At 55.0% G+C, this 21759-nt stretch overlaps 3 protein-coding genes across 11 annotated transcripts in view; 2 read left to right on the forward strand and 1 right to left on the reverse strand.

Moving 5' to 3' along the window:
- POGZ (pogo transposable element derived with ZNF domain) overlaps positions 1 to 5096 on the forward strand; it is a 17187-nt gene extending 12091 nt beyond the window's left edge. For all 5 annotated transcript variants that reach the window (XM_074529675.1, XM_074529678.1, XM_074529677.1 and 2 more), the window contains one exon: positions 141 to 5096. In XM_074529675.1, the coding sequence (XP_074385776.1) occupies positions 141 to 1653 (1513 nt within the window). In that variant the 3' untranslated portion in view covers positions 1654 to 5096. The remainder of the gene's footprint in view (positions 1 to 140) is intronic.
- Positions 3665 to 6643, reverse strand: LOC102069854 (proteasome subunit beta type-4). The gene is made up of 7 exons (XM_074529690.1): positions 6288 to 6643; positions 5670 to 5876; positions 4950 to 5096; positions 4727 to 4808; positions 4463 to 4585; positions 3992 to 4080; positions 3665 to 3781 (listed from the first exon to the last, which is right to left on the reverse strand). The coding sequence occupies exons 1-7, from the start codon at positions 6626 to 6628 to the stop codon at positions 3769 to 3771; spliced, it is 1002 nt and encodes a 333-aa protein (XP_074385791.1). The 5' UTR covers positions 6629 to 6643; the 3' UTR covers positions 3665 to 3768.
- CGN (cingulin) lies at positions 6551 to 20570 on the forward strand. Of its 5 annotated transcripts, none has more exons than XM_074529681.1 (21): positions 6551 to 6687; positions 10100 to 10223; positions 11538 to 12538; positions 12878 to 12969; positions 13218 to 13287; positions 13542 to 13633; positions 14071 to 14185; positions 14539 to 14718; positions 15033 to 15181; positions 15346 to 15478; positions 15638 to 15721; positions 15937 to 16068; positions 16269 to 16421; positions 16828 to 16998; positions 17096 to 17257; positions 17460 to 17549; positions 18033 to 18116; positions 18634 to 18755; positions 19060 to 19168; positions 19596 to 19759; positions 19997 to 20570. In XM_074529681.1, exons 3-21 carry the CDS (start codon positions 11561 to 11563, stop codon positions 20112 to 20114), a joined length of 3198 nt encoding a protein of 1065 aa, XP_074385782.1. In that variant the 5' UTR covers positions 6551 to 6687; positions 10100 to 10223; positions 11538 to 11560; the 3' UTR covers positions 20115 to 20570. The 5 variants fall into 5 exon arrangements, with proteins under 5 accessions (XP_074385782.1, XP_074385785.1, XP_074385781.1 ...); XM_074529680.1 differs by having other exon boundaries at positions 6635 to 6722; XM_074529684.1 differs by lacking the exon at positions 18634 to 18755 and having other exon boundaries at positions 6634 to 6722.
- The last annotated feature ends 1189 nt before the right edge of the window (positions 20571 to 21759 follow it).

Below are 21759 nucleotides of genomic sequence, written 5' to 3' on the forward strand. Positions count from 1 at the left end.
CCCCAAACATTTCACTTTCCCCATCCCCCTTTTCTCCCAATCCCCAAACACCCCAAACATTTCACTTTCCCCATTCCCCTTTTCTCCCAATCCCCAATCACCCCAAACATTTCACTTTCCCCACTCCCCCTTTTTTGCAGGCACACCCAGGACACGCCTCAGCCCCCTCCCTGCCAAACCCCATCCCCTCCTCCCCCTCCCAGACCCCAAACCCCCCGAAAGCCCCAGAGCCCCCCTCAGGCCCCCCCTGAGAGCCCGAGCCCGCAGCCCCCCGAGGCCGCCCCCGCGCCGCCGCCGCCGCAGCAGCGGGAGCCCGAGCCGCGCAAGGAGCCGCTGCCGGTGCGGAAGCTGCGCGTGGTGCTGTTCGCGCTGTGCTCCAGCCCCGAGCAGGCGGCGCGGCACTTCCGCAGCCCGCCCCGCCGCATCCGCCGCTGGCTGCGCCGCTGCCAGGCCCTGCAGGACGAGCGGCCCGAGCTGCCCGAGGGCAAGTACCTCAGCCTGGAGGCCGAGGAGAAGCTGGCCGAGTGGGTGCTGACCCAGCGCGAGCAGCAGCTGCCCGTCAACGAGGAGACGCTCTTCCAGAAGGCCACCAAGATCGGCAGGGCCCTGGAGGGGGGCTTCCAGATCTCCTACGAGTGGGCCGTGAGGTTCATGCTGCGGCACCACCTCAGCACCCACACGCGCCGCGCCGTCGCCCACCCCCTGCCCAAGGAGATCCAGGGCAACGCCGGAGCCTTCATCGAGTTCGTGCAGCGCCAGATCCACGCGCAGGAGCTGCCCCCGGCCATGATCGCCGCCGTGGACGAGATCTCGCTGTTCCTGGACGCGGAGGTGCTGGGCAGCGACGAGCGCAAGGAGAGCGCGCTGCAGACCGTGGGCAACGGCGAGCCCTGGTGCGAGCTGGTGCTGACCCTGCTGGCCGACGGCGGCGTCCTCCCCGCCCTGGTCGTCTCCAGGGGCCGCCCGCCCTGTCCCACCGCCCTGCCCAAATCCATCCTGCTGGAGTCCAAGGAGGGCGGCTGCGGCGACGACGAGATCATGGAGCTGTGGGCGGCCCGCGTGTGGAGGAAGCACACGGAGTGCCGAGGCGGCGCCTCCAAAGGGATGCTGGTGCTGGATTGCCACCGGACGCACCTGTCCGAGGAGGTGCTGGCCGTGCTCAGCACGGCCGGGGCGCTGCCGGCCGTCATCCCCGCGGGGTGCAGCTCCCGCGCCCAGCCCCTGGACGTGTGCGTCAAGAGATCCCTGAAAAATTTCCTCCACAAAAAATGGAGAGAGCGGGCGAGAGACCTGGCGGATTCCGACTCCTCCGCGCTGCTCCAGCTGCTGCTGGGGTGGCTGGGAGAAGCTTTGGAAGTGCTGGGGAGTTGCCCGGAATTGATCCGGAAATCTTTCCTGGTGGCCAGCGTCCTGCCGGGGCCGGCCGGGGACTCGGGATCGCCGCGGCGCAACGGCGACGAGCAGGAGGAGCTGATCGCCGCCATGGAGGAGAGGCTGAAAATCGCCAAAACCCGGGAATCGTCCCCGGAATTCCCGGAGAACGACGACCCCGAGGCCGACCCTGAAATCCTGCACCGGCTCTTCGAGGGGGAGAGCGAGGCCGAGTCCTTCTACGGCTTCGAGGAGGCGGATTTGGAGCTGATGGAAATTTGAGAATTCCTGGAAAAAAAGGAAAAAAAAATGGGACAGATTCATCCCAGAAATTCCTGGGTTTGGAGAGGCCGAGGAGCGCTGGGAGTGGAAGGGGTGTTCCCTGGTTTTGGGCCCGAAAATTGAAGGATATTCCAAGGTTTTGGCTGCAGAAATGGAAGGATATTCCCAGTTTCTGGCCCTCAAAACTGAAAGGATATTCCCTGATTTTTGGAGATCCCAACATGTCCCAGAAATGAAGGCTATTCCCAATTTTCTGCCCCAAAAATTGAAGGTTATCCCCTATTTTTGGCCCCCAAAATTGAAGGAAATTCCTTGGTTTTTGCCCCAAGAATTAAAGGGTGTTCCCTGTTTTCAGAGAGCCAAACCCACCCCAGAAATTAAAGGATATTCCCATTTTTTAGCCCCAAAAACCCAAGCATATTCCCAAATTTTTGGCCCCAAAACAAAGGACATTCCCAGTTTTTGGAACAAAGAGATGAGATCCCAGTTCCCAGCGGATTTCTGGGATTTTTCCGGATTTGCCGTTTCCGCCAATTTTTTGGGAGGATTTTCGTGACTTTTTTTCTTTTTTTTTTATTTAAAAAAAACTGAAAAAAAAAAAAAACTTGGATTCACTGTGTTGGTATTTCCTTGGAATTCTCTCTTGTGGGTGGATATTTTTTGGGAATTTTCTTTACCTCACTTGTACCATAATTCCTGGTTTTTAGCGGTGGGAATTTGACGTCGTTTGTGCCCAGGTTTTTTTCCAAGAAGACTAAAAGTCCCTGGATTTAACTTCCAAAAAAATTGGGGGAATTCTTCTTTCTTTTTTCCTTGACTTTTGTTTGGAATTTAACCCAGAAAAATCCCTGTTTCTTACAGAAAATTCCTTCAGCTTGGCTGTGAAGATTCAGTTACTTTGGGGATTTTTAATGGAAATTGGGAATTTGGATAGAATTTTGGTGGAATTTAAGGAGTTTTGAGGGAATTTGGCTTGGGAATTGTGGAGCCACCATTCCCCGCCAGCAGTTTTTGGGATTGGCGCTGCTTTTCCTGCCCAGAACTCAATTTTCCCAATTTCTCCCCAAAAACTTCCCATTGGAGGGGCAGAAAACCCCAGCTTCTCCTTGGATTTCCCCCTTTTGGATTGTTAATTATCAACTTTATTTAAAAAATAACCATCCTGGAAAACCGCACCTTCCTTAGGGTCGAAAAATCTGGGATTTGTGACTAAAACTGTGACGAAAAACCCGAAAAAATCAATGAAAAGAAAAAGATTTTGGGTTGATTTTTCACTGCCAGCTCTGATTTTTTACCGGAATTTGCATGTTTTTTGGGAAAATTTTTTTTTTTTTTTAAATTTTATTTTAAAAATTCTTGGAATTCCCAAATTCCAGAGACACCTGGCACCTGTTTTTCCATAAGATTTGTGGAGGTTTTTTTTTTTGGGTCTTTTCCCGGAAGGAAAACAGGAAAAAAAATTGAAAAAAATATTCGAAATAAATAAAATTTAAAAATAAAAAAAAATATGGATCATCTTGCAGTTGTACAGGAGTGGGAAATGTGGAATAAAAGCAGGGAAATGGATTTATAAATAAACAGTGTTTTTATTGTGGAAAAAATTCCTTCATTACCACAGGATTTGGGTGGAAAAATCCTGGATTTAATTAATTAATTTTTTCCGTGGAGAATTCCTGGGTTCTTTTAAGGAAAAGTTGGGAAAATGCTGCCAGAGGAATTTTGGGAATGGGGAGGGGAAAAATTACATTGTAATTGGATTTTTGTGGCCTCGAAATCCCTCCAGGTTTGGGATTTTGAGGAAAAATCCCATGGAATGCCCCAAAATCATGGACAAGGGTTTAGGGATTCCTGGGCTCCATCCCAGAAGGGCTTTTCCCACCTCAGAAATTCCACAGTTTCGGTTAAAATTGGGATCTGGGGCCACAGCATCCACCCAGAATTCCCTGAAATCTGTGTTTTCCAGGAGAATTCCTACAGTTTTTTGACGATTCCCAAAGAACAAACACACAAATTGGTCTTAAACAATCGATTTTATTCCCAAAAAATGCCAGATTTGCCATTCCAGAGGGAAGGATAAAAATGGGGATTTGACGAGGCCGGAGCAGCTCCTGGAGATCACTCGAAACCTCTGCAAAACAGAAAAAAAGGGAAAAATGGGGGTTAGAGGGGCAGAAAAACCACCTGGATGTTCCTCAAGGAGCAGGAATTGTCACCCTGGATCTCAGAACACTTGGATGTCCCTCTGGAACTCCCAATCCCGCTGTGTCCAGGTGGGAATGACCTGGATGTGCCCAGAACCCCCGGAATTCCAACTGCCGACATTCCGGGTGGGAATTACCTGACCACGTGGGCGATGTCCCAGTTGGCCTCCAGGGTCAGGGGTCCCTCCAGCTCCACGCCCTTCTCCGTCACCGTGGCGACCTCGTACTGTGGGAAAAGGCCGGAATTCTTCAATTCCCACCCGGAATCCCATGAGAAAAACCCCGGAATTCCTCAATCCCCACCAGAATTCCACAGGAAAAACCCTGGAATTCCTCAATCCCAGCCCCGGGATTCCGTGGCTAAAACCCTGGGATTAGGATGGGTTTGGGGTGGATCCCATGGATTTGGGGATGGATTTTGGGGTGAATTCCCAGGGTTTTGGGATGGACTTGGGATACAAACCCTATTAAAGGAGAGAGCATCCCTGTAGTAGAGCACCCTCGGGCAGCGCTCCAGCAGCTCCCAGGATTGGGGTGGGTTTGGGGTGGATCCCACGTATGGCACAGATTTTGGGGTGGGTTTTGGGGTGGATTCCTGGGATACAAACCCTGTTGAAGGAGCGAGCGTCCCTGTAGTAGAGCACCTTGAGGCAGCGCTCCAGCAGCTCCCGCGCCTCCTCCCGCGTCGGGAGCCGCTCCCGCTCCCGCTCCAGCTCCGCCCGCAGCAGCGGCTGCACACAGATTGGGAATAAAGGAAAGGAACAATTAAATAAGATCAAAAAATCAAAATGTCATTTAAAAAATACGGAGCTAAAAAAGAAAAAAACAATTAATAATTTAATGATGAAATAAAGACCCGAGCCCAGGCTCACCTGGGCCAGGTAAGCCCCGAATCCCGTGGCCAACGACGGCGCCTCGTAGGCCACGCCCAGCATGTCCACATATCCCAGGAAACTGCAGAACAACGGGGGGACAGTGAGAATACCCCGGGAACCGGGAATTCCCTTGGGGAAAGAGCAGGAAGCACCCCAGGAAAAAGGAATTTCCCTGGGAAGAAGGAGAAAGCCGCGGAGCTGCCAGCGGCGGGCTCCTCACCTCTCCCCGCCGTAGACGCCGGCGATGAGCACGGTGTTCCAGAGGGGGTTGATCTTGGAGCGCCGGTTGTACAGGACCCGCGTCAGCCACGAGTGCAGCGCCCGCGGGCTGTAGCTGTGCCCGTCCCCCAGCAGCTCCTCGTCGATCCTGAAATTCCAGGGAATTCCGGCCGTGTAGATCAGGGATTCAGGGATTGGAGAGCGGGGATTCGGGGATTGGAGAGCAGGGATTTGGGGATTGGAGAGCGGGAATTGGAGAGCAGGGATTGGAGAGCAGGGATTCGGGGACTGGAGCAGAGCAAAAAATGCCGCTGAATCCAGGGATGGAATGCCAGGAAATTCAGGGATTTGTGCTCAAGGAATTCCAAATAATTCAGGGATTTTGTGCCCAAGGAATTCAGAGGAATTCATGGATTTGTGTTCAAGGAATTCTGGGATTGGTGCTCAAGGAATTCCAGGATAGGAGCAGAAGAATTCTGGGGATTGGCGCACAGAAAAGACTGAGGATGGGAAATTCCCATATTCCACTGGAATTCCGGGGTGGGGACTTTGCAGGAATCAGTCAAGGATTTGGAGATGGGAAATTCCCAAATCCCTGGGAATCAGCTGGGGATTGTGGGATGGAGAATCTCAGAATTCCCAAGACATTTTGGGCTGGGAATTCCCGGGAATCCATCTGGGATTTTGGGATGGGGAATTCCCAAATTCCTGGGAATCTTACACCATCTGCTCCAGGAGCTGCCGCAGGTGCTGGAAATCCGCCAGGTCCCCGGAGGCTCCGAGCACGGTGGAGTCGTTGACCTTGAGGAGCCGGGAGATGCCCCGGAACCGCGCCAGGGATCCGAAGGATCCCACCGTGTCCGCGGCCAGCATCACCCCCCCGGAGAACTTCAGCCCCAGCACCGACGTCCCGGTCACCATGGGGCTCCTGGCACACCGAGATCCGGGTCACACCGGTGTGGGTCCCAGTGACACCAATCTGGGTCTCAGTCACTCCAGTTTGGGTCCCAGTTTCCCTGTTCTGCGCCCCCGGAGTCTCCCCGGCATTCCCGGATTTTCTGCCCCTTCCCTTTCCCCCTCCCCAGTACCCCCCAGTTCTGCTCCCAGTTCGCCCCCCCAGCCCTCAGAGACCCTCCCCAAATGCCACCATTTCCCCTCCCCCTCCCCAAATCCCCTGAGTCTCCCCATTTTCCTGCCCCCTGACGGGCCCCCCAGTCTCCCCAGTTCCCCCCCATTTCCTCCCCCCATCTCCCCCGGGACCCCCCCCCCATCCCCCTCAGGACCCCCCACAGGACCCCCCCATCCCCCTCAGCCCTTCCCGCGCCCCCGCTGCCCTCACAGCGTGCGGCCGGCGGGCAGCGCGGCGGGCCCGGTGCCGGTGCCCCGGGGAGCGATGTCGGTGTGTCCCAGAGCCCGGGGGATGTACGTTTGTCCCGGGGCCGGGCCCCCGGCCCAGAACGGCGGCGGCGCTGCCCCGACCTCCATCTTAGTCACGCCGCGATTGCGCTTGCGCCAAGGAAACGCGGTCTCTCCCTGCCGCCGTAGAGTGGGCGTGGCTTCGCAGCCATCTTGAACGTGGCGAAAACACCGGCCGGTTCCCTCCTCAAGATGGCGGCACCACCACGCCACGCAGCACCGGTGCGGTGATGGGCGGGGTTTGTCATACGGGGCCGCGCCCATTAGGCGGGGTTTGTGGTTGCGCCGGCCAATCAGTGGCGAGGGGCGGGGCCTGAGCGAAGGTAACAGGTTGCGGTGGCTGCGGCGGGAGCGGGCGGTGAGTGGGGGGGGGGGACACCGGCAAACGGGGCCTGGGGACACCGGACACGGGCTGGGGACACCGGCAGGGGCTGGGGACACCGCACACGGCCTGGTGACACCGGACAGGGCTGTGGGAGCATCGCAGAGGGATCTCGGGATATCGCACAGGGGCTGGGGACATCGCACAGGGGTGTGGGGACAACGGACAGGGGCCGGTGGCACGGGAGGGCGTCCTGCCCCCTGGGCGGGGGGCTTGGTGACCCCGGACAGGGCGCTGGTGGCAGGAGAGGGGGGCTGGTGGCACGGGACAGGGCGCCGGTGACACCGGAGAGGGCGCTGGTGGCACCGGACAGGGTCTTGTCCCACCGGGCAGGGCGCTGGTGACACCGGAGGAGGCGCCGGTGACACCGGAGACGCTCGTGGAGGCACGGGAGAGGGCACTGGTGGCACCGGGAGGGGACCTGGGGACGCGCAGAGGGCGTTGGTGGCCCGGGACAGGGTCCGGGTGACACGCAGAGGGGCCTGGGGACACGGGACAGGGTCCCGCTGTCCCTTTGTGGGGTCCTGTCCCCAAGGAAGGGATCCTGATGTCCTTTAATGGGGTCCTGCCCTATGGAAAGGGGTCCCAGTGTCCCTTTTTGGGTCATGCTGTCTCTTTATGGGGTCTCAGTGTCCCTTTTTTGGGGTCTCAACATCTCTTTTTGGGGTCCCAGTGTCCCTCTATGGGGTCCTGCTGTCTCTTTATGGGGTCTCAGTGTCCCTTTTTTGGGGTCCCAGCATCTCTTTTTGGGGTCCCAGTGTCCCTCTATGGGGTCCCAGTGTCCCATAGTTTTGGGGTCCCAGTGTCCCAGTGTTTTGGGGTCCTGTCCTGTGGGATCCCCTCAGAAAATCCTTCCCAACCTTTCAGGGCAGCGCAACTTCCCCCTGTTATCCCTTCGATATTTTGGGAAAAATCCAGGGGGATTTTTGGAGCCTCTTCCCAAATCCAGAGGATCCCCAGTCTAGAGGATTCCAAATCCAAGGGATCCCAAATCCAGGGGTTTTGTTCCTTTTTGTTCCGGGTTTTTGGGATCGCTCCGGGCATTCCCAGACTGGTCAGACCGGTTTGGGATCATCGGAATTCCCTTTCCCTGGGCAGGATTTGGGGTTTCACCTTTTCCCTGCGGCTTTTTGGGGCCAGGGAGGGAATTCCCGGGGGGAATGTGTGGGATTGAAGTCGGGGCGAATTCCTCGGGGCGGGAATTTCGGGGTGAAATCCGGGATGGAATTCAGGGCAAGCCCAGAGTGACCCCAAACCCCGCAGGGATTTTGGTGTCCAGGGAATGGGATCGTTCCCGGCTATCCCAAAGGAATGGGATCATTCCTGGTTATCCTGAGGAGTGGGATCGTTCCCGGTTATCCCAGGGAATGGGATCATTCCCGGTTATTCCGAGGGTATGGGATCATTCTTGGCTATCCTGAGGAACAGGATCATTCCCGGTTATCCCAAAGGAACGGGATCATTCCCAATTCCCGGTTATCCTGAGGAACGCGATCATTCCCGGTTATCCCAAAGGAACGGAATCATTCCCGGTTGTCCTGAGGCTTTTCCGCTTTTCCGTGCTCGAGAATTTTATCCCGCGGGCTCTGGTTCCAAGGGCTCGATTTCCCTGGAAACCGACACCCGATCCCGCGCTGGGAGCGGGGTCGGGATTGCCCCGGGATTTCCCAGGATTTGGGGGCGATGGTTGACCTGGGAACTCTGCCCAGGGCTGGGTTGGAATTCAGGAATTCAGCTCCGCAGGGAGCCCCGGGAGCAGCTCCTGGGGGATGATCCCAATCCCGAACATTCCCGATCCCAAATGTCCCGATCCCAAATGGAAATCCCTCTCCCAAGCCTTTTCCTAGGGGAATGATCCCATGCCCGACCCTTTTTCCGGGTGAAAATTCCCATTTTTCCAGCTGTAATTCCCTCTCCCCCCTCGATCTCCGCCCCTGCCCGGTTTCGGGTTCCCAGGAAAACGGGAAAAACTGGAAAATCCGGAAAAGCCGCTCCCGGTTTTTGGGCGCGGCTCCAAATCCCCGGACTTCGGCCCCAAACAACGCCCGGGGGAGGAGCCGAGAGTGGAATTTTGGGAGAGATTAAAAAAAATCCCCCTGGAGGCAAAAAAAACCTGGGATGGTTTGGGATAATTAATTTGGGATGGTTTGGGATAATTAATTTGGAATAATTTGGGATAATTTGAGATAATTTATGATCATTTAGGATCACTTGGGATAATTCATTTGGGATCATTTGAGATAATTCAGGAATTCTTTGGGATTATTTGGAACTCAATTTGGGCCCCAGGGACTCGGGAATGGGGCAGAATTTTGGGAAAATGAAGCAGAATTTTGGGAAAACCTCTCTGGGGCTATTCTAAGTATTGGGAAGATCCCAACCCAGCAATTTTGGGAATACTTTGGGAAAATTTGGGATTTTTTTCCTTCCTTTCCCACCATTGACCAGCTGGATTTTTCCCTCCCTTTCTCCATTCTCAAAATCCCAAATTCCCTTTTCCTCCTTCAGGAAGAGGGGAAAAAGCCCTGGAAAAGGAACTCTAGTTTTATTTTTTTCCCCCAGATTTTCCGGCCACTCTGGGAATTACAAAACGGCTTTTTCTGGGTCGGAGCCACAAAGGCTCTTTGTGCTTCCCTGGATCCCGGCCAGCCAGAAAATTCCCAAAATTCCGCCCTTCCAAAGGGGCCGGGATTGCCCCTCCTGATTTTTCCCGACTCCATTCCCAGGGAAAACTCCCATTTTTGGGGTTTTTTAGGCCCTAAATTCCCTTTTCTGCTTTTTTTTCCCTCTGTTTTTCCAGGGAAATCCCCAAAATTCTGGTTTTTCTCAGCCCCAAAATTTGCATTTTCCTGCTTTTCCCCCATTTTTTCAGGCCCAAAATTCCATTTTCCTGTTTTCTTTCCTTTCAGTTTTCCAGTGAAATCCTGGAAATCCTGGGAGAGCAAAGGAGCAATTCCTGCCCCAATTTCCTCATTTCGGGAATATCCGATCCTCTCCCGAATTTCTGGAAAATCCAAATCCTCTCCCAGTTTTCTGACCCTCCCCCGTTCCCGGTTTTTCTGGAGCCATCTGGGAACATTCCCAACCCCCTCCCCCCCCATGGATTCTCCACCTGCTCCAGGATGGAGCTGGGATGGATCCAAGGGTTGGGGATGGATTCGGGAATTTGGGATGGTTCCAAAGGTTTGCAATGGATTCGGGGATTTGGGATGGATCTGGGAATTTGGGATGGATCCGGGGATTTGGGATGGATCCGGGGATTTGGGATGGATCCCGGGATCTGAGGTGGATCCTGGGATCTGTGATGGATCCCAGCCCTTCCCGGTGATCCTGACCCCTCCTGGCCTTTCCAGAGCTCTTCCCTGGATCCCGGAATTCCCATCGGGATCGCTCCCGGCCCCGCCCCGGGCCCGCCCCGCTGCCCTTTGGTCACCTGGAAAAATTCCCGATTTTCCGCCGGCGCTGCTCCCTGCTCAGGTCGGTGCCTGGATTTCCTACATTTCCTGGATCCCGGGGGTTTGGGAATTGGGGGATTCCACTCCCGGGATCCTTCCCCTGAAATTCCAGGGATTTTGAGATTCCTGGGATTTGTGGTGATACCGAAGGGACGGCATGATTTGGGGATTTGGGGGTTCAGGAATTTGGGGATTTAGGGATTCGGGAATTCCGCTCCCAGGGTCCTTCCCTTGCCATTTCGGGGATTTGTGGGGATTCCGGAGGGGCAGCAGGATTTGGCCCGGGATCCTTTTCCCCACTCCCATCCCACGCTCAACTCAGTCCTTTTGGGTTTTTTAGGATTCTCCTGAGACTTCAGACCCATCCTGGCATCCCCAAATCCCCAAAATCCCAACAAACATCCGCCAAATCCCAACAAACATCCCCAAATCCCAACAAACATCCCCAAATCCTTAACAAACATCCCCAAATCCTAACAAACATCCCCAAATCCCAACAAACATCCCCAAATCCCCTTCCCCCTCTCATTCCGCAGCTCCTCGCGTCATTCCCGCGAAAAAAACCTCCCGAATTTGGGGTAGAATCGCGGCTTTTCCAACCCGAAATTTCCGATTTTTTTCCCAGCCGCGGCTGCCCCCGGGAAAAAATCCCGGGATCTGGGGCCGATTCGGGGCCGGCTCGCGGCTTCTCCGTCCCGAAATTCCCGATTTTTTTTTTCCCGGGGCTTCCAGAGGATTTCTGGGATCGAGGGCGGGGGGAGGTTCCGTCCTCGCGCTGCTCCCAAAATGCCACCGCTCGTCCGAAAAGCCGGGAAAAAAACTGGGAAAAAACCTGGGAACATCAGGGGAAACGGGAAAAAAGGGGGGAGGGAAAGGAGAAGACAAGTGAAAAAAGGGGGAAAATGGGGAACGCCGAGGAAAAAATAGGGAAATTGGAGAAAAAACAGGAAAAAACGGGGAGAAAAGGGGGGAAAACGCATAAAAAATGGGGAAAACTGGGAAAAAATGGGGAAAAAGAGGGAAACCTGAAATACAATGTGGAAAACTGGGAAAAACGGGGGGGAACAGCGGGAAAAAAGAGGAAAAGCAGGGAGGAAAAAAACGTGATAAAATGGGGGAAAACCCGCGAAAAACGGGGGCGGGGGAAGGGGAAAATGGGGAAAAAAACCGTGATAAAATGGGGAAAAAACCGCGAAAAAGGGGGGGGGGGAAGGAGGAAACCGGGGGGGGCGGGAAGCGCAAAAAAACGGGGAGGGGGGGGGGAACAGGGGGGAAAATGGGGAAAAATGCCAAAAACCGGGGAAAACCGAGGGAAACCCATTTTTCCCCCCCTAAGGAGCCCGAATTCGGCCCGGCTCCATGGCGGAGCAGCCGCTGGACCACGGCGTCCAGATCCGCTTCATCAGCGACCTGCGGGAGCCGCGGCGCCCCCCGCGCTCCTCCCGCGGCCGCGGCGGCTCCTACGGCGTGGCCGTGCGCGTCCAGGGCATCGCCGGGCAGCCCTTCGTGGTGCTCAACAGCGGCCAGCGCGGCGGCGACAGCTTCGGCGTGCAGATCAGAGGGGGACACCCCGAACCCCCCCCGAGCGCCCCCAAAGCCCGGCCCCACAGCGGCTCCGAGGAGGAGGAGGGGGAGATTTGGGATGGGGGGATGCGCGGGGGGCGCGGGTTTTCGGAGGAGGAAGATTCAGGGGGATCTCGGGGGGCCCCAAAAGTTTTGGAGAAGGAGGTGGGGGGAGTTCCGGGGGTCCCAAGATTTTCAGAGCAGGAAGGTTCAGGGGGGTCGCGGGGGGTCCCCAGATCCTGGGATGAGGAGCTGAGGAAGGCCCCCAAATCCTCGGATCAGGAAGTTCCGGGGGGATCCAGGGGGGTCCCCAAATCCTGGGATGAAGAAACTTCGGGGCGGCCTCGGGGGATCCCAAAATTCTCTGATCAGGACCCGGGAAGATCCCGGGGTGCCCCAAAATCCTCGGATCAGCACCTGAAAATCGCCAAACCCTCGGAGGAGCTGCGCCGATCCCAATCGCACGGGGACCTCAGCGCGCCTTTTCCCAAGAACGGGGAAACACCGGGAAAAAGGGATGCGGAAATTCCCAAAATTCCTGGGGATGTGGACACGGAGCCGCTGCGCTCCGTGGATTCCTTGATCACCAAATTCGACGGGAATTTGTCCCGCGGGCGAGCGGCGCGGAGGTTCCGCGGCCCCGGGGCGGCTCCGAGGAAGCGCTCGCAGAGTTTGGATGCGCGGAGTTCCCGGGAATCCGCCCCGATCCCGCCCCAAATTCCCCAAATTCCCGGCGGGTTTGGGGGCGTGGAGGAGCAGAGCGTGGAGATGCAGGTATCTGGGGGGGAAATTCCTCAAAAAGTGTTTTTTTTGGTCCTAAAAAATGGGGGCTTTACATGAAAATTGGGGTTTTTCCTAAAATTTTTTTTCCTATAAAATTTAAGGCATTTTCCCATTAAATTTGGGGGGGGTTTTCCCATGAAACTAGGGGATTTTACCTATAAAATTGGGAGCTTTTTCCCCATTAAATGTGGGTTATTTTCCTATGAAATTGTGTTTTTTTTCCCCATAAAATAATGGGTTTTTTCCTATAAAATTTGGGGTTTTCCCCCCCTCTGGAATGCGGGATTTGGGGTTTTTGTTGGAATTGAGGGGTTTTTTTCCCTCCTGAAGCTGAAATCCACCCCGGACCTGCTGCGGGACCAGCGGGAACTGGGGGGCGGCGAAAACCCCACCGAGCTCATCTACAGCATCCTAAAGGAGGGGTGAGCCCCCACAACACCCCAAAAATTGCCTCAAATTCCCCCAAAACAGCCCCAAAAGGCCCCCAAATCCCCCCAAATTTCCCCCAAATGCCACAAAATCCCCTTGAGACCTCCCTAAAATTCCCACTCCATGACCCCAATTCCCCCAAATTCGGGATTTGGGGGGATCCAGCAGCAATTCCTGCCTTTCCCTTTTCCCATGACCCCGTTCCCAATTCTTTTCCCCCAAAATTCGACCCCAAATCCAGGAGTTCCGAGAGCGAAATTTCCCTGAAAAGGAAAACCTCGAGGCTGCTGGGAAAATTCCAGGAGCTGGCGGTGAGTGGGAAAACTCCAGGGGTTTTGTGGTTTGGGATTTGGAGTTTGGGATGGATTTGGGATTTGGGATGGATTTGGGGTTTGGAATTTGAGATTTAGGATTCAAGATTTAGGATTTGGGGTGGCTTTGAGATTGGGGATGGGTTTGGGATTTGGGATGGGTTTGGGGTTTGGGATAGATTTGGGATTTGGGATGGATTTGGGATTTTAGGACGGGATGTCTCCAGCATCCCAAATGTTTCCATATGTCCCAGAGTTCCATGGTGGCTCCGGACTCGCTGCAATCCCAAATCCTGCGGGAGGCCCTGGACAGGAAATCCCAGGAGCTGCAGCGGAGCCAGGCCCAGTAATGGGGTCACCGATGGGGGGATGGGTTTGGGGTCACCCCCATTGTCCCTTTGGGGTCACCCCCAGGGGTTTGGGGTCCCCTAAAATGTTGGGGGCAGGTCACCCCCTTTGGAGTTTGGGGTCACCCCTGGTGTCCCTTTGGGGTTTGCGGTCCCCTAAAGGGTCGGGGGCAGTCTTGGGTGGCACTTTGGGGTTTGAGGTCACTGTGGGTCCCCCTTTGTCCCTTTTGGGGTTTGGGGCCCAAAGACCCTTTCAAGACCCTCTAGACCTCCTTTAATCCCCCCCAAACCTCCCCTAATTCCACCTAAGTCCCCCAAATCTCCTCTGAACCCCAAAAAAACCCCAGGAACCATTTATTTCCCCTCAAAAAACCCCAGTTAGCCTCAATTTCCCCCATTAACTCCTGATTTGCCCCGTTAACCCTTCATTGCCCAGGCTGAGCGAGCTGAGAGCCGCAAAGGAGGCGCTGGAGGCACAGCTGGGCCGCCTTGAGGGGCAGCTGCTGGCCACCGATCCCAAAAGTGACCCTGACACACAGGACCTCTACCAGGTACCCCTAAAAACCTCAAAAATGGGGGAAAAAAAAAAACCAACACAAAAAACAGCTCTAAAAACCTCAAAATGAGAAAAATCCCAGTAGGAATCACACACAAAAAAAACCCCAAAACCAAAGCCCCAAATCCCAAATTTCCCGTTGCCAGGAGCTTTTGCGGGTTTTTCTACATCCCAAATCCCAAATTTCCCATTCCCAGGAGGTTTTGGGGTTTTTCCGCATTCCAAATCCTGTATTTCCCGTTCCCAGGAGCTTTTGAGGGTTTTTTCCCACCCTAAATCCCGGTTTTCCCGTTCCCAGGATGTTTCGGGGTTTCCCCATGTCCCACATCCCGGTTTTCCCGTTGCCAGGAGCTGCAGGAGTGCCGGGAGCAGCTGCAGGAGGTTCTGGGGTCGCGGCGGCGCCAGGAGCGGGAGCTGCAGGCGCTCAAGGGGGCCCTGAAGGCCGAGGTGGCCGCGCACGATTCCGACCTGGAGCGGCTCCGGGGGGAGATGGAGACGATCCGGGCGGAGACGGAGCGGGTCTCGGAGGTGGGAATGCGGGACGGGGAATTTGGGATGGGAACTCAGGGCAGGAATTTGGGGTGGGAATTTGGGACTGGAATTCGGGATGGCGCTGGGAATCCCAGGCTTTTCCCCATATTCTAAACCTCTAGAATGGGGAGAAAAAAACTCCAGTGGAATGTGGGAAAAATTGGGAAAAATCCCTCTGGCATGGGGGGAAAAATTGGGAAAAAACCCCTCTGGAATTTCCACGGACTCACCGCCGATTCCGCGGATATTTTGGCTCAAATTCCCGGGGAAATTTTTTTTTTTCCTGGGGGAATCTTGTCAATTCCTTGCAGGAGAAATCCAGCCTGGAGCAGGAACGGGAAAATTTGGGAATGCAGCTCCGGAATCTGCGGCGGGAGCTGGAGGAGAGCGCCGAGGAGACAGAGCAGTGGCGGGAAATGTTCCAGAAAAACAAGGAAGAGCTCCGGAATGCCAAGCAGGAGTGAGTCCCAGAGCCTGGGGTGATCTGAAATTTGGGATTTTTTGGGATTTTCCGAGATTTTCCAGGATTTTCATGATTTTCCACTCCAAATCCCAACAAAACAGGGTCGGAGATTTTGGGATGGAGGGAATGTTGGAATGTTGGGAATTGTTGGGATTTTCCAGGCTGCTGCAGGCGCGGCTGGAGCGGGAGGAGTTGGAGGAAGAGCTCCGGGAGCTCCAGGAGCGATTCCAGGCGGCGCGGGAAGATCGGGATCGAGCCCGGAGCGACCCCCAGGAGATGGAAAAGCTCCGGAAGGTGCGAGAAATTCGGGAAGTTTTATCCCAAAATTCAGGATTTTTCCACCGTGGTTTGTGACTTTTTTTTGGCTTAAATTTGGGATTTTTTCCCCCCAATATTCGGGATTCTTCCCCAAAAATCCATTATTTTTTCTCTAAAATTTGGGATTTTTCTCAGGAACTGGAGCAGGCCCGGAAGGAACTGGAGCAGGCCCAGAAGGATCTGGAAAAGCTCCGGGGGGAGCGGGACAAGGCTGCTCAGGTAAGGGGGGGAAATCCCAGAAATTGGAAATTTTCTGGAAATTTTTGGGACTTTTCGGAATTTGGGGTCCCAGATTTGCTCACTGTGGGCTCAGCCAAAAAATTAAAAAGAATTCCTACAAAATCCCCCCCAAAAGCCTTCAAAATAAAAATAATTCCTCGAGAATCCCCCAAAATTAAAAAAAAAATCCCCAAAATCCCTACGGATCCCCCAAGACCCAGATTTCCCTGGAATCAGCGCTGGAGGCATCGGTGGAGGCGCGGAAAGTTCTGGAATCACGGCTGGAGGAATCCCAGGAACAGCGGGAAAACTGGGAGCGGCTCCAGGAGAAAGTGGCCGAACTGGAGGTGCTGGGAATTCCCAAAAACCCAAACTGGTGGGGCTGGGAATTCCCAAAAACCCAAAGAAAAATCCCAAAAAATCGCAAAACATCCCGCAAAAACACCCCCCCCCCAACCTCCCCAAAAAACCCCGAAATCATCCCAAAATCCCCCAAAACCCCAAAAAGCCCCAAAAGATCCCCAAAATGCGGCGGTGTCTGCGGCAGGCGGAGCGCGCGGCGCTGGCCGAGTCGCTGGGATCCGGCGCGGAGCGGGAGCGGGATTTGGGATCGCGCCTGGAGCAATCCCAGCGGGAGCTGCGGGATTTGGGATCGGCCCTGAGCGAGGAGCGGCGCCGGCGGGACCGGCTCAGCCAGGAGGTGCGGGAATTCCCAGAATCCCGGCGGCTTTCGTGGGATTTTGGGGTTTTTTTTGGAGAGGTTCTTTCCTGGAATTGTGGGGTTTCCCTGCGGGATTTGGGATTGGCTCTGGTGGGATCGGCTCAGTCAGGAGGTGTGCGAAAAGATTCCAGGGATTTTCATGGAATTTCGGGGGTTTTTCATTGAATTTCAGAGGATTTTGTGGCATTTTGGAGTGGGGTTTTTTGGGGGAATCTGGGGGGAATTTGTTTTGTTTTTTTTTTTCATTGAATTCTGGGGGTTTTCCATGGAATTTTCAGCTTTTTTCATGGAATGCTGGGATGTCCACCCCCCCAAAATTTCCACCCAGATCCCAGTTTTGGCACCATCCCACAAAATTCCCAATCCCAAAATTCCTGTTTTCCAGCTGGAGCAGATGACGGCGGAATCCCAGAGCTCCCTGGCCTTGCTCCGATCCCAACTGGAAGAATTCCAGGAAAAATCCCGGCGGGAACTCACAGATTCCCAAAAAATTGCCCAAGACCGCGAGGTTGAGGCAGAAAAATTCCAACAGAACCTCGGGAAGCTCCAGGACGAGGTTTGTTGGGAATCAGAGCTGAGTTTTCCAGGAATTCTGAGGATTTTTTGGGAAAATCCGGTCGAGAGTTTGGGGAATTTTGGGGTTTTTCCGGCAGGTTTCCCGGCTGAAGGAGACGATCCAGGAAAACCGGGAAGAGCGGGATCGGATCCTGCTGGACAAGGAGCTGTTGCTGCAGAGGCTCCAGGAGCTGGAGCAGGACCTGGAAAATCGGAAGCGATCCCAGGAAGAGCGAGCTCGGCATTCCAAGGCGCTGGAGGTGGGGATTCCTGGAAAAAAAACCAAACCGAAAATTATCCAAGAAATGGAAAAAAAATTACAATATCACTCCCAGAAAATTCCTCCTAAAAAATAATGGAAAATTCCTAAAGAATTCCCAGAAGATTCCCAGAAATTTCCCCCCAAATTTTTCCAAAATTCCCAGAAAATTCCCTAGAAATTCCATCCCAAATTCCCATCAGGAAAAATCCAAACGTCTGGAATTGGAGCTGGACGAGGAGCGGAGCTCGGTGGAACTGCTGAGTGAGAGGGTGACCCGGAGCCGGGATCAGGTGAAATCCAGGGAATTTTGGGAATTCTTGTCTTGGCAAAAATTGAATTCTCCTGGAATTCCAACCCCTCCCCCCCCCCCCCCCCGCCCCCCCCCAAGGACCCAGCTGAAAATTCCAACTGGGAATTGTTAGTTGGGGCGGGAATGGGGATTGAAAGAGGTTGGGAAAAGGGACAAAGAATTCCCAAAGGAATTCCCAATTTTTGATGTTTGAGTGGGAATGTAGGGATTAAATCCCAATGGATTCTGGGCTTTTCCCAGACTTTATTCCCTCCTTTTTCCACAAAAATTCCAAGGCATAAATGGGGCATAAAATGAGAATTTTTCCCAATTTTTCCAGCTGGGAATAATCCCAGGGATGCTCTTCCCACAATTCCTGGAGAATCCCAGCGCATCTGCTGATCCCATTCCTGAAATCCATGGGAAGGTCCATGGAAATCCATGGAACATCCTGGAAATTCGTGGTTTTCGGGTTTATTCCCAGATTGAGCAGCTGCGGGCAGAGCTGCTCCAGGAACGTTCGAGCCGCCAGGACCTGGAATGTGACAAATCCTCCCTGGAGCGCCAGGTGCGGGAAATCCCTGGAAAATCCTGGAAACATTCCCAGGAAAAACCCGGAAGAATCCCAGGAAAAATCCCTGGATCCAGCCTTGAATCCTGGTGGGAATGGCCATGTGGGAACCCAGATTTCAGGAGGAATTCTGGGAAAAGAACCCTTGGGAATGGGGTCATGATTCCAAAGAGTTTTCCCAGTTTTTTCCTGCTTTTTCAGATTTTTTTTTTTCTGTTTTTTTTTCCTGTTTTTTTCCAACTTTTCCTGCTTTTCCTTTTATTCCCAGTCCCAACTTCTAGGGTTCTCTGCCCTCTCCCAGGGTGTTTTTCCTGCAGTATTCCAACAGAATTCCCACTTTTCCTGTGCAGAATTCCCACTTTTCCTCACAGACAAGTCCCAGAATTCCCACTTGCCCCCACCTTCCTGACTCCTGGAATCCTGCAAAGAATTCCCGGAATTCCTCCCCATTGGGAAACTTGGCAAAACCGGGAAGAGCCCCAGGATCAGGGGGATTTTTGGGAATTTTTCCCAGAACAAGGAGCTGAAGAACCGGCTGGCCGCTTCCGAGGGGCAGCAGCGACCCGGGAACAGCCGCAATTCCCAGCTGGAATCGCAGCTGGAAGAGCTCCGGGAGCAGCTCCAGGCCGAGGAGAGGTGCCCGATCCCAAATCCCAAATTTTTCCAGTCCCAATTCCCACATTTTCTATAATACCAAATCCCATTTCCCAATTCCCAAATCTCAAATCCCGATTCCCAAATTTTTCCATAATCCCTAATCCCTTAAAAACCCCAAAAAATCCTTGAAAATTCCTTACCAGTTCCTGAAAATTGCTTAAAAATTCCTTAAAAATCCTTTACATCCCTGGAATTCCTTAAAATCCCATAAAGATCTGTCAAAATCCCACTCTCAGGACGCTCCAAAGGGCGGGGAATCCGTGGAATTCCCGTTTTTCCACAGGGAGAAGAGCGTCCTGCTCTCGTCCAACCGGAAGCTGGAGAGGAAAATCAAGGAGTTGTCGCTGCAGCTGGACGAGGAGCGGCAGAGCAGCAGCAACCAAAGGGACCAGGTGGGGCTGGAGTTCCTGGAATTCCATGGAAAAACCAGGGCTAGGATTCAGGATTTATCCCAAAAACCCCATCTGAGTCATGACAGGGAATCCTGATATGGTTTGGGCTGGTAAAGATCCCAAACATCCTTAAAAAAACCCATAAAAACCCGAGGCCAGTGACATTCCCACCATCTCAGGGGTGGGGAACCCATGGAAAAAATGGAGCTTGGATCCGGAAAATCCGTAAAATCCCAATGAAGGAATTCCCGGAGTGATTTGGGATGGAAAAAAACCCCCAAAATCCTGAAAAATTCCTTTAAAATCCCTAAAATTCTCTAAAATCCTTAAAAATCCGAGGCCGAGGCCAAGGCCAGGCCTGGGCACCCCAGGATTCTCCCATAATTCCCAAATCCCAAATCTGACCCTGAATCCCGGGAATTCCCAGCTGAGCCTGCGGGTGAAGGCCCTGAAGCGCCAGGTGGACGAATCCGAGGAGGAAATCGAGCGCTTGGAAAACGCCCGGAAAAAATCCCAGCGGGAGCTGGAGGAGCAGCAGGAGCTCAACGAGCAGCTCCAGCGGCGCCTGAAATCCATGGAAAAGGAGGCCTGGTAGGGAATTCCCAGGTGGAAAATTCCAGAATGCATGGGAAAGGTCCCTAAACCCATGGAAAGGTCCCAAGCCCATGGGAAAACCCCAAATCCCAAGGAAAAAGTCCTAAATTCATGGGAAATGGTCCAAATCCATGGAAAAGGAGGCCTGGTTAGGGAACTGTGGTTTGGAAAAGGCCAGAATTCCATGGGAGAGGCCGGGAATTCCATGGGAAAGGCTGGAATTTTCCCCTGCAGGCGCCGCGCCGTGGACTCGGCGCTGCAAGATGAGCGGCTGAGCTCGGATGAGGAATTCGGGTCCGCAGCCATCGCCTCCCTCCTGAGCGAGGCCAACCTGCAGGCCAGCTCCTGCTGAGCCCGGGAGGGAATGCCGGGAATGCCGGAGTCATCGTCATCGTCATCATCATCATCATCGTCATCATCATCATCATCGAGGCCGGGATCGGTTCCAGGATCAGTCCCATCCTGGGACCGGTTCCGGGCTCATCCCTGGGATCAGCCCCCTCCTGCTGATTCCCGGGAATTCCGGAGCTGGGATCGAGTCCGGGATCAGCCCTGGGGTCAGCCCTGGAATTCCGGCCGGGATCAGCCCCGGGCTGCGGCTGCTCCATAGGAAAAAATTCCCAAAGCGAGGACATGAAGGAAAAACAGCCGGGACCCCTGTGGGAATCCTGGGATTTCTGGGGATTTTCAGGGATTTCCCATCTCCTGAGGGCACTTTGGAGGAACCCTGGGATTTCCCCATTCCAGGAATTTTTGTTCCCACTTGCTCCCAAAGATATTTGGAATAAAATCCAGTGGTTTAAGGGCAGCAGAGTCTGGAATTTTTGGGAATTCTGGATGGGAATTCTAGGTGGGAATGTTCAGGAATGTTCAGGAATTCTGGGTGGTAAATTCTTGGGAATTTTGGGGAATTCTGGGTGGTATTTGGGAATTCTGGATGGTAATTCTCAGGAATTCTCAGGTGCCACCTCTGTCCCCCGGTGTCCCCTGGTGTCCCTGTGCCACCACCCCTGCAGGGCCGTGTCCGGGGCCGTCCCGCGCCCGCACAGGTGACACCGGGATGTCCCCAGCGGGTGGCCCTGGAGCCACCCCTGTCCCCTGCGGCCGCCTCCGCCCGTGTCCCCTGCGGTCACTGCGTGGCCCCCGCCCCGGAAGGGCCCCGCCCGCTGTCCCCGCAGGTGCCACCGCTGTCCCCTGCTGTCCCCACCCCGGAAGGGCCGTGCCCACGCAGGTGGCACCGGCGTGTCCCCAGCAGGTGCCACCGCTGTCCAGTGCGGTCACCGTGTGGTCACCGCCCAGGGAGGCGCCACCGCTGCCGCCTCTGTCCCCCTCTGTACCCCCCTCGTGTCCCCTGCAGGTGCCTCCTCTGGTATCCCCTGTGGCCACCACGCGGGGAGGGTCGTGCCAGCCCCTGCAGGTGCCCCCGCTGTCCCCCGGTGCCCCCACCCCGAAGGGCCCTGCTCGGTGCCCTCGGAGATGCCCCTGGACCGGCCCGACCGGTCCCGCGCTGTCCCCACCCCTCCGTGCCTCAGTTTCCCCCGAGCCTTGGGGACATCCCGGGGACAGCGCGGCCGGCATTCCCAGTCCCTGAAATTTCCCGGGAATTCCCGATCTCCGCGGGATTGCTTGGGATTCCGCTGTGCCACCGTCGCCGGGGATGTCCCCGGGGATGTCCCCAAGGTGTCCCCAGCTGGGGACACGCCCGGAGGACACCGCGGAGGCACCGGGGGGTGGGGACAGCGCCTGGCACGGCTCTGGGGTGGCCTGGCACGGCTCTGGGGACACGCCCGGGCCGGGCTTGGCACGGCTCCGGCCTTGGCAGGGCACGGCCAGGGCGGGGCTTTGGCACCGCTGGGGACACGCGGGTGTGACACTGGCACGGCTTGGGCACACCCGGGTGTGACAGCGGTACAGCCCGGCACGGCTCGGGTCACCTTGGGCACGCCTTGGCAAAGCTGTGCCCCAGTTTCCCCCCAGTTTTATCCCAGTTTCCCCCA

This window comes from Zonotrichia albicollis, chromosome 30 (genome assembly GCF_047830755.1).
Source record: "Zonotrichia albicollis isolate bZonAlb1 chromosome 30, bZonAlb1.hap1, whole genome shotgun sequence".
NCBI classification, from domain to species: domain Eukaryota; kingdom Metazoa; phylum Chordata; class Aves; order Passeriformes; family Passerellidae; genus Zonotrichia; species Zonotrichia albicollis.

What these genes read in the sequence shown, in the direction of transcription:
- LOC102069854 (XM_074529690.1), bottom strand. Translation starts at nt 6,628, where the DNA reads ATGGGCGCGGCCCCGTATGACAAACCCCGCCCATCACCGCACCGGTGC. An exon ending in CAGCTCCTGGAGCAGATGGT is followed by an intron (nt 5,097 to 5,669) that starts GTAAGATTCCCA and finishes CTGGAATTTCAG; the next exon opens with GATCGACGAGGAGCTGCTGG. An exon ending in TCGGGGCTTACCTGGCCCAG is followed by an intron (nt 4,586 to 4,726) that starts GTGAGCCTGGGC and finishes ATCTGTGTGCAG; the next exon opens with CCGCTGCTGCGGGCGGAGCT.
- CGN (XM_074529681.1), top strand. Translation starts at nt 11,561, where the DNA reads ATGGCGGAGCAGCCGCTGGACCACGGCGTCCAGATCCGCTTCATCAGC. An exon ending in ACACACAGGACCTCTACCAG is followed by an intron (nt 14,186 to 14,538) that starts GTACCCCTAAAA and finishes TCCCGTTGCCAG; the next exon opens with GAGCTGCAGGAGTGCCGGGA. An exon ending in CAGCTCCAGGCCGAGGAGAG is followed by an intron (nt 18,756 to 19,059) that starts GTGCCCGATCCC and finishes GTTTTTCCACAG; the next exon opens with GGAGAAGAGCGTCCTGCTCT.